Source organism: Urocitellus parryii, chromosome 1, assembly GCF_045843805.1.
Source record: "Urocitellus parryii isolate mUroPar1 chromosome 1, mUroPar1.hap1, whole genome shotgun sequence".
NCBI classification, from domain to species: Eukaryota; Metazoa; Chordata; class Mammalia; order Rodentia; family Sciuridae; genus Urocitellus; species Urocitellus parryii.
Window position 1 is genome coordinate 93,692,117 of NC_135531.1, and position 14,886 is coordinate 93,707,002.

Sequence of the window (14,886 nt, forward strand, 5' to 3'; positions counted from 1 at the left end):
AAATTGACAGACCCTTAGCCATGCTAATGAAGAGAAGGAAAGAGAGAACTCAAATTACCAGCATACCTGATGAAAAAGGCACTATCACAACAGACACCACAGAAATACAGAAGATCATCAGAAATTATTTTGAAATCTTATACTCCAATAAAATAGAAGACATTGAAGGCATAGATAAATTTCTTAAGTCATATGATCTGCCCAGATTGAGCCAGGAAGATATACACAACCTAAACAGACCAATATCAAGTGAGGAAATAGAAGAAACCATCAAAAGATTACCAATGAAGAAAAGCCCAGGACTGGATGGATACACAGCTGAGTTCTACAAGACTTTTAAAGAAGAACTAATACCAATACTCTTCAATTTATTTCAGGAAATAGAATAAGAGAGAGCACTTCCAAACTCATTCTATGAGGCCAATATCACCCTGATTCTAAAACAAAGACAATTCAAAGAAAGAAAACTTCAGACCAATATCTCTACTGAACATAGATGCAAAAATTCTCAATAAAATTCTGGCAAATCGAATACAAAAACATTGTGCACCATGATCAGGTGGGATTCATCCCAGGGATGCAAGGTTGGTTCAACATACGGAAATCAATAAATGTAATTCATTGCATCAATAGACTTAAAGATAAGAATCATATGACCATCTCGATAGACGCAGAAAAAGCATTTGACAAAATACAGTACCACTTTATGTTCAAAACACTAGAAAAACTAGGGATAACAGGAACATATCTCAACATCTTAAAGGCTATCTACACTAAGCCTCAGGCCAACATCATTCTAAACAGAGGAAAAAATCTGGAACAGACAGGAATATCCTCTTTCACCACTTCTGTTCAACATAGTTCTTGAAACACTGGCCAGAGCAATTAGACAGATGAAAGAAATTAAAGGAATATGTATAGAAAAAGAAGAACTTAAATTAGCTCTATTTGCTGACGATATGATACTATACCTAGAAGACCTAAAAACTCCAGGAAAACTTCTAGAACTAGTAAATGAATTCAGCAAAGTAGCAGGATATAAAATAAACACCCATAAATCAAAGGCATTTCTGTATATCAATGACAAATCCTCTGAGAAGGAAGTGAGGAAAATTACCCCATTCACAATATCCTCAAAAAAAAAAAAAGATACTTGGGAATAAACTTAACAAAAGAGGTGAAAGGTCTCTACAATGAAAACTACAGAACCCTAAAGAGAGAAATCAAAGAAGACCTTAGAAGATATTGCTCATAGATAGTATGGTCATTTTGATAATATTAATTCTATCAAAAGCACTACACAGATTTAATGCAATTCTAATCAAAATCCCAATGATATTCCTCACAGAAATAGAAAAAGCAATTATAAAATTCATCTGATGTTGAGAGCCACAGCTGAAGGGGCCCCAGCAAACTTCCAGCTGCCAGCAAACTTCCAGCTGCCAGCTGATGATTGGCTCACAGCGGCCCCAGCAACTTCTAGCTGCCAACTGATTGGCTCCTCTGCAGTGATGCTCATTGGGCTGTTTCCCTGCCCTTTCAGACCACGGAGCTGCTCATTGGGGGACTTTTTTGGCTCCGCCCATGCGACCCAGCCAATCGGCCTCAAGAGCAGGAGGGGGGGGGGGAGGTGGAGAGGCTTGTGGGAAGCCGGTGGTGGCAGTTGGGCTCTGAAGGTTTTTCCTGAGGAGCTGTTTTGTTTGGCCCTGTGTGGTTCTAAAAATAAAGTTCGTTTCTTTTGACAAGTGGCTCCTGAATTGTGCCCAGCCAGACTGCGGCAATCTAGAAAAATAAGAGACCCAAAATAGCTAAAGCAATCCTAAGCAGGAAGAGTGAAGCAGGTGGTATCAATACCAAACCTTAAACTATAGTACAAAGCAATAGTAACAAAAACAGAATAGTACTGTCACCAAAACAGGCTGGTATACCAATGGTACAGAATAGAGGACACAGAAACTAACCCACAAAATTACAATTATCTTATATTAGACAAAGGTGCCAAAAACATGCATTAGAGAAAAGATAGCCTCTTCAACAAATGGTGCTGGGAAAACTGGAAATCCATATACAACAAAAAAAAAATTAAACCCCTCTCTCTCACCATGCACAAAACTCAACTCAAAATGGATTAAGACCTAGGAATTAAACTAGAGACTCTTCATCTAATAGAAGAAAAAGTAGGCCCTAATCGTCATCATATGGGATTAGGCCCCAACTTCCTTAATAAGACTCCTATAGTGCAAGAATTAAAACCAAGAATCAATAAATGGGATGGAATCAAATTAAAAAGTTTTTTTCTCAGCAAAAGAAACAAACTGTGAAGTGAACAGAGAGCCTACATCCTGGGAGCAAATTTTTACCCCTCACACATCAGATAGAGCACTAATCTCTAGGGTACATAAAGAACTCAAAAAGCTAAACACTGAAAAAACAAATAACCCAATCAACAAATGAGCCAAGGACCTGAACAGACACTTCTCAGAAGATTATATACAATCAATCAACAAATATATGAAAAAATGCTTATCATCTCTAGCAATCAGAGAAATGCAAATCAAAACTACTCTAAGATATCATCTCACTCCAGTCAGAATGGCAGCTATTATGAAGACAAACAACAAGTGCTGGCAAGGATGTGGGGGGCGAAGGTACACTCATACATTGCTGGTGGGACTGCAAATTGGTGCAGTCAATTTGGAAAGCAGTATGGAGATTCCTTGGAAATCTGGGAATGGAACCACCATTTGACCCAGTTATTCCTCTCCTGGGACAATACCCAAAGGACTTAAAAACAGCATACTACAAGGACACAGCCACATCAATGTTTATAGCAGCACAATTCACAATAGCTAAACTGTGGAGCCAACCTAGATGTCCTTCAGTGGATGAGTGCATAAAAAAAATGTGGCATATATACACAATGGAATTTTACTCAGCATTAAGAAAGAACAAAATCATGGCATTTGCAAGTAAATGGATGGCATTGGAAGATAATGCTAAGTGAAGTTAGCCAATCCCAAAAACACAAATGCCAAATGTTTTCTCTGATATAAGGAGGTTGACTCATAGTGGAGTAGGGAAGGACAGCATAGGAGGATTAGATGAATTCTAGATAGGGAAGAGGAATGGAAGGGAAAAGGAGCGGGCAGGGGATTAGCAAGGATGGTGGAATGTGATGGATTTCATTATCCAAAGTACATGTATGAAGACACAAATTAGGTATCAACCTACTTTATATACAAACAGAAACGAAAAATTGTGGTCTATATGTGTAATAAGAATTGTAATGCTGGGGTTATGGTGCTGGGATTATGGCTCAGCACACACTTGCAAGGCCCTGGGTTCGATCCTCAGCACCACATAAAAATAAATAAATAAAATAAAGTTAGTGTACAAAAAAAATATTTAAAAAAAGAATTGTAATGCAAAAAAAAAAAAAAAAACAAGTACATGTATAAAGACATGAATTGGCGTGAACATACTTTATACAAAGATAAGAAAAATTGTGGTCTATATGTGTAATAAGAATTGTAATGCTGGGGTTATGGTGCTGGGATTATGGCTCAGCACACACTTGCAAGGCCCTGGGTTCGATCCTCAGCACCACATAAAAATAAATAAATAAAATAAAGTTATTGTGTACAAAAAAAATATTTAAAAAAAGAATTGTAATGCAAAAAAAAAAACAAGTACATGTATAAAGACATGAATTGGCGTGAACATACTTTATACAAAGATAAGAAAAAATGTGCTCTATATGTGTAATAAGAATTGTAATACATTCCACTGTCGTGCATTTAAAAAAATAAAATCAATTTAAAAAATGCTGGTGAGGATGCAGAGAAATGCACTGATTGGTGGAAATGTAAATTAGTATAGCCATTATGAAAAACAGTATGGAGACTCCTCAAAAGACTAGAATAGAACTGGCATGTGATCTAGAAATCACTCTACTGGATATATGTGCAAAGGAAATGATATCAGTATGTGGAAAAAATATCTCCACTCACACGTTTATTGCAACACTACTTACAATAGCCAAGATATGGAATCAACCCAGCTATCCATCAATGGATGGATGAATAAAGAAAATATGGCATATATATACAATGGAATATTATTCGACCGTAAAAAGAATGAAACTGTCACTTGCAGCAACAAAGATGAAACTAAAGGACATATGTTACGTGAAATAAGTCAGACCAGAAAGACAAAAATGTTATGTTCTCACATATATAGAAATTAAAAATCTCACAGAACTAAAAAATAGAATAGAGGTTACCAGAGCTCGGGAAATGGGGGAGGAGGGGGAAATGGGGAAAAGATGGTTAGTGGTTACAAAGGTACAGATGAATAGGAGGAATAACTTCTAGTGTTCTACAACATAGTAAAATAACTATGCTTGACAACAATTGATTATTTCAAACTAGCTAGAAGATTGTGTACGTTCCCAACATGAAGAAATGAGATATGTCTATAGTCCTGATCTTATCATTATACATCGTATACATGTATTGAAATATCACATTATAACCCATAAATATGTACAACTACTAAGTGTCAATTAAAAATAAAACACATGGAAAGAAACAAACTGACTCAAGAGCCACTAGGCCACACGCTTTAAGCCCCAAAGAGACCAAACATTTTTGCAATAATCCTGTCACTGCTCAAAAGGATTTCTGCACCTTCTCTTGGTATCATCTTTGAACCAGATTTTAGAACACAAACCCAAATTCTGTCATTATCTACAGAACATCTCATCTTTTGGTGGAAGATGGTAGAAAACTGGTGCTCCCTTGACCAATCAGTTCACCTTGTTCACCAGATTTGGCTCTGAGTGATTTTGGACATTTTGCCCAAGTCATATCTGGCTATCCTCAAAGGCCAGGAGCACTGAAAAAGGTTCAGTGCTATAAATATCTCACACATTGGATAGTCAGTTCAAAGGGGGAGCTCCAGAAGTTTTGTGAAAAAGCAGCATCTTGAGAATGGGGTTATAGTGATCACAACAGCTACCATTATTAAGCCCTGACCATAGGCCAGCCATTGGGTTAAAGTGCCTTTCAAGCCTCGGTTCATCTGAGTCTCATCTGTGAAGCACATATTATCATTCCCATTTTACAGATGAGAATTGATATACGGCCTGTTCAAAAACCCAAAGCCTATATGTGAATTCCAATTCACTTCTGTGTTTCTTTCCTGGTCAAGTGTCCAAATAGCTGCATCCTGGACACTGAGGGAATGAAGCTAGGGCAATAAGATCACTGAACACATCTATCAGCACATCCCTCTTCCCAAATATGGAGCAGATGACAAACAGTCCCACAGAAATGACAAGCAAAACCAGCCTCTCTGCCCAGACAGTGTCCTGAGGAGAAAAGAGAAAACAAGAACTGAGAAGCAGGCCACCCTTGTTCAGCTCCTAAGTAAATCCCAAGCTTTGGTGCCCTCAGCTGGTTTCTTGGGGCTCCCTTCCTTTAGATCATGAGCACACTCTTCTCCCAACCATTATCATTCCAAATATCAATTTCCTCTCAACTGGCAAGAAACCCCAACTAAGGCGTTAGCTGACAACAGCTTACCAAGTCACACTTTCTTGCACTTGTATCTGAGTAAGATATTCCTAAAAGCTTCAAGATCCAAAAAGATGAATGACTTTTTAATGGTAGGTTGATAGACTGTGACAGAGACAGACTGCTAGGGCAACATTTTGGGACAGAAGCCTGCTTGACACAGGCTCAAGTGAAACCACGAAGTAGCTGCTCCCATACTAAAAATAATGTCTGACGTTTATTGACTATATTGTGCCAGTCCCAATAGGTGCTTGGTCTATATAATCACTTTTAATCAACACTAAAATCTCAACAGGAAGGTACCACCCTGGTCTTACAAATGAGGAAATAAAGTTCAGAAATGTTCAAATTGCCAGAGTAGGTGGGTAAAAAGAGAGCATATAAAGGGCCTGTGCTCCTTCTACTGAAATTCACTATCTCATCTCTCTCCTCAATCACCTTTTTTAAGGCCAATATCTCACAACCATAGCCCTTTTGGCATTTACACTCCATCTAGGATGTGGCATTCCAGGGAAGTACACAGCAGGAGCTGTAAAGGGAGACTGTCTGCAGATCATACTGGTACACACAGCCATGGTATCCTAGATGGCCATTAGCCTACATACATGCCTTTAGATAAGACAATTCCAGGTCATCAGGAGCATCTGCCTGGACTCCAGGCTCTGAAGAAAGTATTACAAGCACCACCACCCCACCCCATTTTCACTACTGTGAAGGTGGCTGGCTACATAATTTGGATTTTAAATGCCATCAGGGCAGCAATTTTTATGGTATGAGAGAAAAGATGCTTCAACTTCTACTTGTGCTTACACATGATGATAGATTATGACAAATGGAAACAGCTTAGGAACAGACATAAGGATAAAAGCGGCTTCTGTTGCTGAAAGTCAGTATTAACATTTTTCTGAGACTACACTAAATAGAGCTAATATAAATGGGCTAGAATATTTATGGCTCTGAAAGCTCATCTATTTGGTTGGACTATTATCCAAAAGAGACTTACTAGCACACAGTCCTTAAGTAAATTCATCAGTATGCTTTTGGTAATTGTGCTTCTGCTAAAGCTCTCAACAGGGAGCATGGGGATCCTCATGAGCTGCAAGTTGGAAAAGAAACACAGCCCCAATCCCTTGAGAATCTCAGGTGTTTTCAGGGCCATTTTACTGCCAATGCCATCTTACAGCCACAACCTCATGCTGCAGTCAGTCCCACCTTCAAGGGCCTCTGGGATCCCATTCTCATTGTCCTTGAAGAGGAGGCCAAAAAAACAGCACCAATAGGATCTTAGTCAGAAAACATTAAAAGCTCAAAAGAATTCGTGACTCCTAACTGTATGTTCTCTCCTGCTCCACAAAGTGAGGGGAAAGGCAGAGAGAAAACAAATGACTTCAGAGAGAAGGTGGAAGCTTGCCATGAGCCAGAGGTGAACCTTGGCTGAGCTGGACTGTTATTAAATTCATCACAATTGTCATTTGCACTTCAAGGACCTCCAGTTCCAAAGCCTCCAGAGCTTTACCCAACATTTAGTAGGAGTGCTGGGGGTTGGGGAAGGAGGCCAGGGGAGGGTAAAAATATCAGAAAGCTGATAGTCAGATTGTCTCAAAGGAGGGCATGGGGGCACTGGCCAAGGGCAAACTGTTGCTGAGACAGGTAGGAGAAAGAGGTCAGGAGGCTTAGCATGCTGCTGCCAGGCCAAACTTAGGCCTTCTTGGGCATTCTCCTTCTGCCTGTGACAAAGACAGGGGCCCTGAGCAATGAAGTCTAAGTTAATGAAGAGAGGCCTGGAAAGAACAAGAAGAAAAAGAGAGAGGATAAAGAAAGCCTGAGGGCTGGGGTTGTGGCTCAGCGGTAGAGCGCTCGCCTCGCCGTGCGAGACCTTGGGTTCAATCCTTAGCACCACGTACAAAAATAAATAAGTGAAATAAAGGTGTTGTATCCAACTACAACTAAAAAAAAAATAAATATTAAAAAAAAAAAAGCCTGAGAAATCACAAGCAAGAAAGAAGAGGAAGAAGCAGAATCTTACTTGGTGCTCACCGCACAGGCAGTCAGCTCATGGGGAGAATCCTGACCTTTCCAGCTGTGCTTCAAAGTGGTAGTGTGATTTTGGCCAAGTACCTTGAAATCTCTGACCCTAAGTCTTCTCCTTTTCAAAATGAGAATAATAATAATAATACTTCATAGGGTTATTGAGAGAATTAAATGAGACTATATATAAAGCACTTAATACAATGCTTGGTCCATGAAACTACTTATTATTATCATCATTACTATAGCATCATCATCTTTTCCCCAAAGGATAACTGTGTCATGAGCTTTAAAAAGAAGGGAATGGGGCTGGGGTTGTGGCTCAGCAGTAGAGTACTCACCTAGCACATGTGAGGCGCTGGGTTTGATCCTCAGCACCACGTAACAATAAATAAAATAAAGGCATTGTGTCCAACTACAACTAAAAAAAATATTAAGAAAAAAAAAGAAGGGAGTGAACTCAGAAATGGAAAAGAAAAAGCCACATTTCTCTAAGAAAGAAAAATAAAAGTCCACCCCATCCCACAGAAACCCTGTTGGTTGACAGGGAGACTCTCTCACATCTCATTAGGAATTCCACCTATCTTCAGTAAGACACTTACTGGGTTCTGATGACTGAGGCAGAAGGTGAAGCAGGAGGCCATCAGTAACCCAAGCAGCATCCCCAGGGGAACCATCCTAGATGGAGGCAGGCTCTGAGGAACCATAGTCAGGGACCTGAAGATACAAGCACAGAAAACAAAGGTCCATGAAAAGCTGGAACCTGGTCCCCCAGCACTGTGATTCCTATCATGGCACTTGCCCCGCAGATGTCAGACATTTCCTACATAAAGTTATCTAGTTCTTTTACCATTTCTAGGTAAGTTTCAAGCTTCCATTTCCTGTAACAGATTCAACTACTCAAGGGGAGAAATGCTCTGGCTGGAACTGTACAGTAACCCAGGACTCTTTCATGTGCTATCAGAGCACTGGTCCCTTCCTTCCTCAATTAATCATCTATTCTTAGCTTGGAGAGAGTGTATTGGGTATGGTGGGGAGAGAGAAAAATTAACCACCTGATCTATATGTGAACAAATATGGGCTGACTCCATGTAAGCCTCTATATCTACTTTTAATCACATCCATTATCATATCTGAAAAGAGATGACATCAACACCCTCTATGCCAACAAAGTTCAATATTTCCAGGCCATGAAGCCTTTCGCATTCCTTTTCAAATGGCCAAACAAAAGTATAGGCCCTAGTAGCTGTTAAAATTTTATTTTATGGGCTGGGGATGTGGCTCAAGCGGTAGTGTGCTCGCCTGGCATGCATGCAGCCCGGGTTCGATCCTCAGCACCACATACAAACAAAGATGTTGTGTCCACCAAAAACTAAAAAATAAATATTAAAAAAAAATTATTTTATTTTTTGTTGGTACTGGCGATTGAACTCAGGGCCACTAGACCACTGAGCCACATTCCCAGCCCTATTTTGCATTTTATTTAGAGATAGGGTCTCACTGAATTGCTTAGGGCCTTGCTGTTGCTGAGGTTGGCTTTGAACTAGTGATCCTCCTGCCTCAGCCTCCCAAGTCCCTGGGATTACAGGCATACACCACCACACCCGATTTGTTAAAATTTTTAAAACCACAAAGATGGAAGGACATCCTATGTTCATGGATTACAGACTTAATATTGTTAAGATGATAATATTACCCAAAGCAATCTCTATCAAAATCCCAGTGGTATTTTTTGCAGAAATGGAAAAATTTGTCCTAAAATTCATATGGAATTTCAAGGAGCCCAGGACAGCCAAGACAATTGTGAAAAAGAAGAAAGGTAGAGGACTCACACCTCTGATCTCAAAACTTCCTACAAAAGGGAGGTACTGGCATAAGGATAACCATATAGACCAAAAGAATAGAATAGAGCACATCAATAATCATATATATAATCAATTAATTTTCAACAAGGGTGCCAACATTATTCAGTGGGGAAACGACAGTCTCTTCAACAAACACTACTAGGATAACTGCATATGCAAAAGAATGAAGTTGGACCCTTTCCTTACACCATATACAAAATCTAACTCAAAATGGATCAGAGAACTTAATTTAAGAGCTAAAAGTATAAACCCCTTATAAGAAAACATAGGTGTGATCTTAATAACTTGGGATTTGGTGATGGTTTCTTAAAAATAATACCAAAAGCACAGGCAACCATAGGAAAATATATATATAAGAATTTATCAAAGTTGAAAATCTTTTGTGGGGCTGGGGTTGTGGTTCAGTGGTAGAGTGCTCGCCTAGCATGTACAAGGCCCTGGTACATGTTCAATCCTCAGCACCACATAAGAATAAATGAATAAAATAAAGGTATTGTGTCCAACTACAACTAAATATAAATATTAGAAAAATAAAAAATTTTGTGTCTCAAGAAATATTATCAAGGGATTGGGGATGGAAGTGTAGCTCAGTGGTAAAGCACATGTCTAGCATGCATGAGGCCCTGGGTTTGAGATCACACCAACACACACTCACACGAACAGGAGCACAACATTCAGAGAGTGAAAAGACAACCCATAGAACAGGATAAAACATTTACAAATCATATACATGGTAAGGGTTAATGTTCAGAACTGGGCTGGGAGTGTAGCTCAGTGGAAGGTACTTGCCTAGCAAGTACAAGGTCCTGGGCTTGATCCCCAGCACAACCAACAACAGCAGCCAAAAATGTCCAAATTATATCAAGAATTCCTGAATCTCAACAATAGAGATAAATAACCCAATTTAAACATGGGTAAAGGATATGTTGGTATTTCTCCAAAATAGATATATAATCAGCTAATAAATAAGCAGCTAATAAGGATGTGAAAATACTCTCAACATTGTTAACCATTAGGGAAATGCAAATCAAAAATCACAATGATATCCCACTTATCACTCTCTAGGATGGTTATAATATTTTCTTTTTTGTTTTGTTGTACTGGGTTTGGAACCTAGGGACACTCTACCTCTGAACTACATTCTCAGCCCTTTTATTTTTTACTTTGAGACAGAGTCTCACTAAGTAGCTAAGTCTGGTCTTTAACTTGTGATCCTTCTGCCTCAAATCTCCCAGGCTACTGGGATTACATGCCTGGCTATAACAACTTTTTTTAAAAAAGTAAAATAACAAGTATCAGTGAGGATTTGGATCCAATGGAACCATCATACATTATAAGTAAAACAGTGTAGTCATTATAAGTAAAACAGTTTGATGGTTCCTTAAAAAGCAACATATAGAACTGCCCTATTTCCTAGCACTTCTACTCCTACATATATACCCAAAAGGACTGAAAACAGGGATTTGAACAGCTACTTATAAAGCAATGTTCACTGCAGCATTATTTACAATATTCAAAGCTATAAATAATCCAAGTGACCACGAACAGATTAACAGGTTTTAAAATGTGATATACATACAATGGAATATTATTCAATCATATAAAATAATGAAATTATGATACACACTGCAGTACGAATAAACCTTGAAGATATTATGTCAAATTAAATAAGCCAGACATAAAAGGACAGATATTATATTTGATTCTACTTACATGAAATATCTACAATAGCTAATTCAAAGACAGAAAGTAGAATCAAGCTTACCAGGGGTTAAGGGAAAAGGGTAATAGAGACTTACTGTTTAATAGGAACAGAGTTTCTGTTTGGAGTAGTTAAGCAATTTTTCACTAGTAAACTAGAGTGGAAATCAAGAATTAATCCAAATTGGCAAATAGACTAGGAAAGAAAGAAGAAAAAATTAAATAAGCAGAACAAAAATCTTAGAAAATTTCAGAATGTGTCCATATTAGCCCAGCCCTTTAAATAGGTTTTTATGTGTAACCTTGGGCCCTAATGTATCTCATTCAGTGGTTTACTCAGTGGTGGCTTAAGCAAATCAATTACAGGGGTTATCTCTGAAGAGTGTGGTATTAACTTTTCTCTCTCCTATTTCTGTTACACCCCTCCCTGCTCCACCTCAACAAATTGGCCCCATGACAGAATTGCAGTGGGGCCCAAAGCCCTGCCTAGACTCACTCTGAGAAGTTGTTACCACTCTGCCCAGCCCACACCTCCCTAGGGGCAGACAAAAAAAAAAAAAAAAAACGTTTCCTAAGGACATCTGCAGCCATGAAAGAAAACAGCCTTGCTGGACCCGCACTGTGCTAAAAAAGCACAGCCAAATGGAAAAGCAAAGGCTTGGACACTAAAAATAGCTGCTACACTCACCCAGCAGCAAAAGCCTTGCTTTCTGCAGTTCCTCCCCACACCCCACCTTTTTCTTCATGACAAAATGGAATGGCTGAGTGTCAGGCAAGCTTCCCCAAGCAACCTAGCTCCTTGGGGGCACTGAAAGAGGGAGTTCACTGTCTGGAGCGTTAGGTTCTGTATAGGTGCCTGGCCATGCCTGGGTGTGAAAGGGAGAGGGGCCAGGTTAGGTGAGGGTGAAAAAGATGCAAGGGCCACATCAAGAAGAAAAAGGCTGATGAGACCAGGAGATGGGTCCCAAGAGGGTACAGCCCTGGAGCTTTCCTAAAGCCCTATATACCTTTCTTAACCCTATGGCCTGGCCTGGCCAGGGTGGTTAGGGGAGATAAAGAATTGAAGTGAGGGTCTCACAGCATTATCAGAACATACAATAAAAGAAAAGAAAGATTAATCCAAAAGCCACAGATTTCCTTCCTTTATCTCAGAGTATTCATGTGTTTATGCATATGCACACTGTTAGATGCTCCTTTCTTACAGCCAGGAATAAACACTGAGACTGGTACTGGGGAAAAGATAAATGAGAAGGAAGAAGTCGAGCAAAGATGACAAATGAGCAGGAGGAAGAGGATTCAGAGGAACTGAGGAATAAGAGGTTAGGGCAGCTGATGAACGAACAGCAATTTTTCCACCTCCTGGAGTGGAGGACAAGAAAAATAGCAGCTCCCTCTGGACTCCTAGGCACCTCCAGGTCCTGCAAAGACTCACAGCATCAGGAACATTTTCTGCCAATACTCGGGATGAGAGATCGATTCACAAATGAATCCTTCATCTCCCCTCAATAATTTCACATGGACTATACACCTAACCTATTTATTGCATTCACAAAAATTGGGGAGTGATATGGAAAACGGATAAAGAATAAGAGGGGTGCGAGGACTGAGGAGAGAGGAGAGACCTAGATGAAATGAGGCTGGGAGAAAAGCAGGTGGCAAGACAGTTTCTCAGGCTTTGAAGGGGCACTTACAAAGCAAGCACAAACTCTGAAACATGCAGGCATGGTTAACAGTGTCCTCTGTCCTTTTAAGCCTGGCCTATAGCCATCTCACTTGGTCTTGGATCTTACTCAAGAAGTAGCAGGTGAGGCTGGGAATGTAGCTCAGTAATACAGCAATTGCCTAGTATGCATGAGGGCATGGGTTCAATCCCCAGCACCACAATAAATAAATAAAACAGCAGGTGGAGAGAACAGGCAAAGTTTGCCCTGTTTGCCCTGGACTTTATGCTGAGACTGAAGGGGAGGTAGAACAGAGAAAGGAGAAGCAACACACAGTTACATTTTGTCAGGGTGGCCCTTGATCACAAAGGAACTGGCAGAAGCAGTCACAAAACTTCAGTCTCTGTCATAAAACCAAAGTTGTAGCATCCCATTGAAGTGCAGTTCAGCACACTTGGCCTGAAGAGGATACCCTCCCTAAATCAGGTGTCCACTTATGAATTCTGGGTTCCCCTGGTCACTGGCCCTTCAGAACCTGCAGAACAAACCCTCTCATCATCCTCTGCTCTCACAGAGGACAGATCTACATCTTTACATCTATGGCCTTCATTCAACTTAAAACACTACCAATCAGTCCAAGAAAGAGGAACCCATTTAAAATTTCCACCAGTAACTCTTTCCTTAAGTATCCTTGAGTTTTGGAACAAAAGAGATAATAAGGTACTCAAGATGCCCCTTTTTCTATCAAAACTCGCCATTTGTAGGCTGTACCTCTACTTAAATAGATGTTGGATGCTCTCAGCTATCTGTATTGCCAGCTCACTGCAGCCCAGAGCAGACGCTTGTGGAGACTGTGGGAGGAGGCCACCTACCCCCACTTCCCTTGGTGCCTGTCCTCCACTCAATTCAGACAAGACTAGGGAGGGGACTGGACCCTGTGTGAACAAGACATCCTCCAGTAACTTTTGTCTTCTCTAAGAAAAGAAAACAAAAAAATGAAATGAGAATGGCAAGAAGCCAACAAAAAGGGGAGGGGGAGGAGAGCGGAGAGCTGATGGGTCTCTCCCAGCTTCTGACCTGACTGGCAGGCTCCATGTACACTGGCTGCTCTGAATCACAGAGCACAGGTAGACAAGACAAAAGTCTTCGGTGTCCTATGTAAGCAAAGTCACCTCAGCAGCCTGTCTTGGAGTCTCTGGAGTTCCATCTTACCCTACAATGTATGTCTACAATGTATGTCCACTTTTTCCTCAATCTTCTGGAAAAAGTGAAAGAGCAAGAATTCCTACTTCCATTTAATAAGGAGGAAACGAGACAAAAATATTGAGTAGAAAACAGAGTACATGGATTTAGAGTCAGACAAACCAAAGGTTAGTTCTTGGTTCTACCAATTCCTAGCTATGTGATCTTGAACACAATTTCTCTAGGCCTCGGTTTCTTCACCTATAAAATGGGTATAATAAAGTTCCTAGTTCTAAGGGTGGTAAGGTGGATTAAACAAAGCAATGCATGGAAAGTAGCTAGGACAGCACCTGGAACCTGGCTATTCCTCCAACATTGGAATGGGGATGAGGGCTATTGTCCCTGGATTCACAGCCAGCCAGGGCAGGCTGGAATAACTGTCCAGAGGTGTTACCTCTTGCAAGATCCACATACTCTCCAGCTTACCCATGGTTCAAAGTAGTAGGGCAGGCTTTTGTTGGGTAGCCACTTCCAGAAGTTGAAAGTAATAGATAAAGGAGAACACCCATGCCTGAAAATGAAGAGACTCAAACCAGTTTTCTGCTGAAATTCCAAGGCAGACCTAACCCATTCAGAGTTTTTCCCAGCATACTGTCATCCAGAGAGCCAGGCTGCCAGTGCATAGAACTGCCAGCTGCAGGAACAGCTGTAAGACAATCCCCTGCTTTATAAACTGAAGGTTAGAGGATGAGCTCTTCCCACAGACACAGATTCATTACTATTTATGGGTTGCACAAACTCATATACACACATACAGTCACTCACCTCTGCACAAACAGAAGCTTACCACCTAATTTAAGCAGACAAATATAA

General features: G+C 40.2%; 1 protein-coding gene and 1 long non-coding RNA gene across 3 annotated transcripts in view; one reads left to right on the forward strand and one right to left on the reverse strand.

The window, feature by feature from the left end:
- Sil1 (SIL1 nucleotide exchange factor) overlaps window positions 1-14,886 on the reverse strand; it is a 253,723-nt gene that overhangs the window by 188,780 nt on the left and 50,057 nt on the right. For both annotated transcript variants that reach the window (XM_026401280.2, XM_077800745.1), the window contains one exon: window positions 8,207-8,321. In XM_026401280.2, the coding sequence (XP_026257065.1) occupies window positions 8,207-8,311 (105 nt within the window). In that variant the 5' untranslated portion in view covers window positions 8,312-8,321. The remainder of the gene's footprint in view (window positions 1-8,206; window positions 8,322-14,886) is intronic.
- LOC113191506 (uncharacterized) overlaps window positions 1-14,886 on the forward strand; it is a 283,383-nt gene that overhangs the window by 154,295 nt on the left and 114,202 nt on the right. The gene's annotated exons all lie outside the window — the stretch shown is intronic.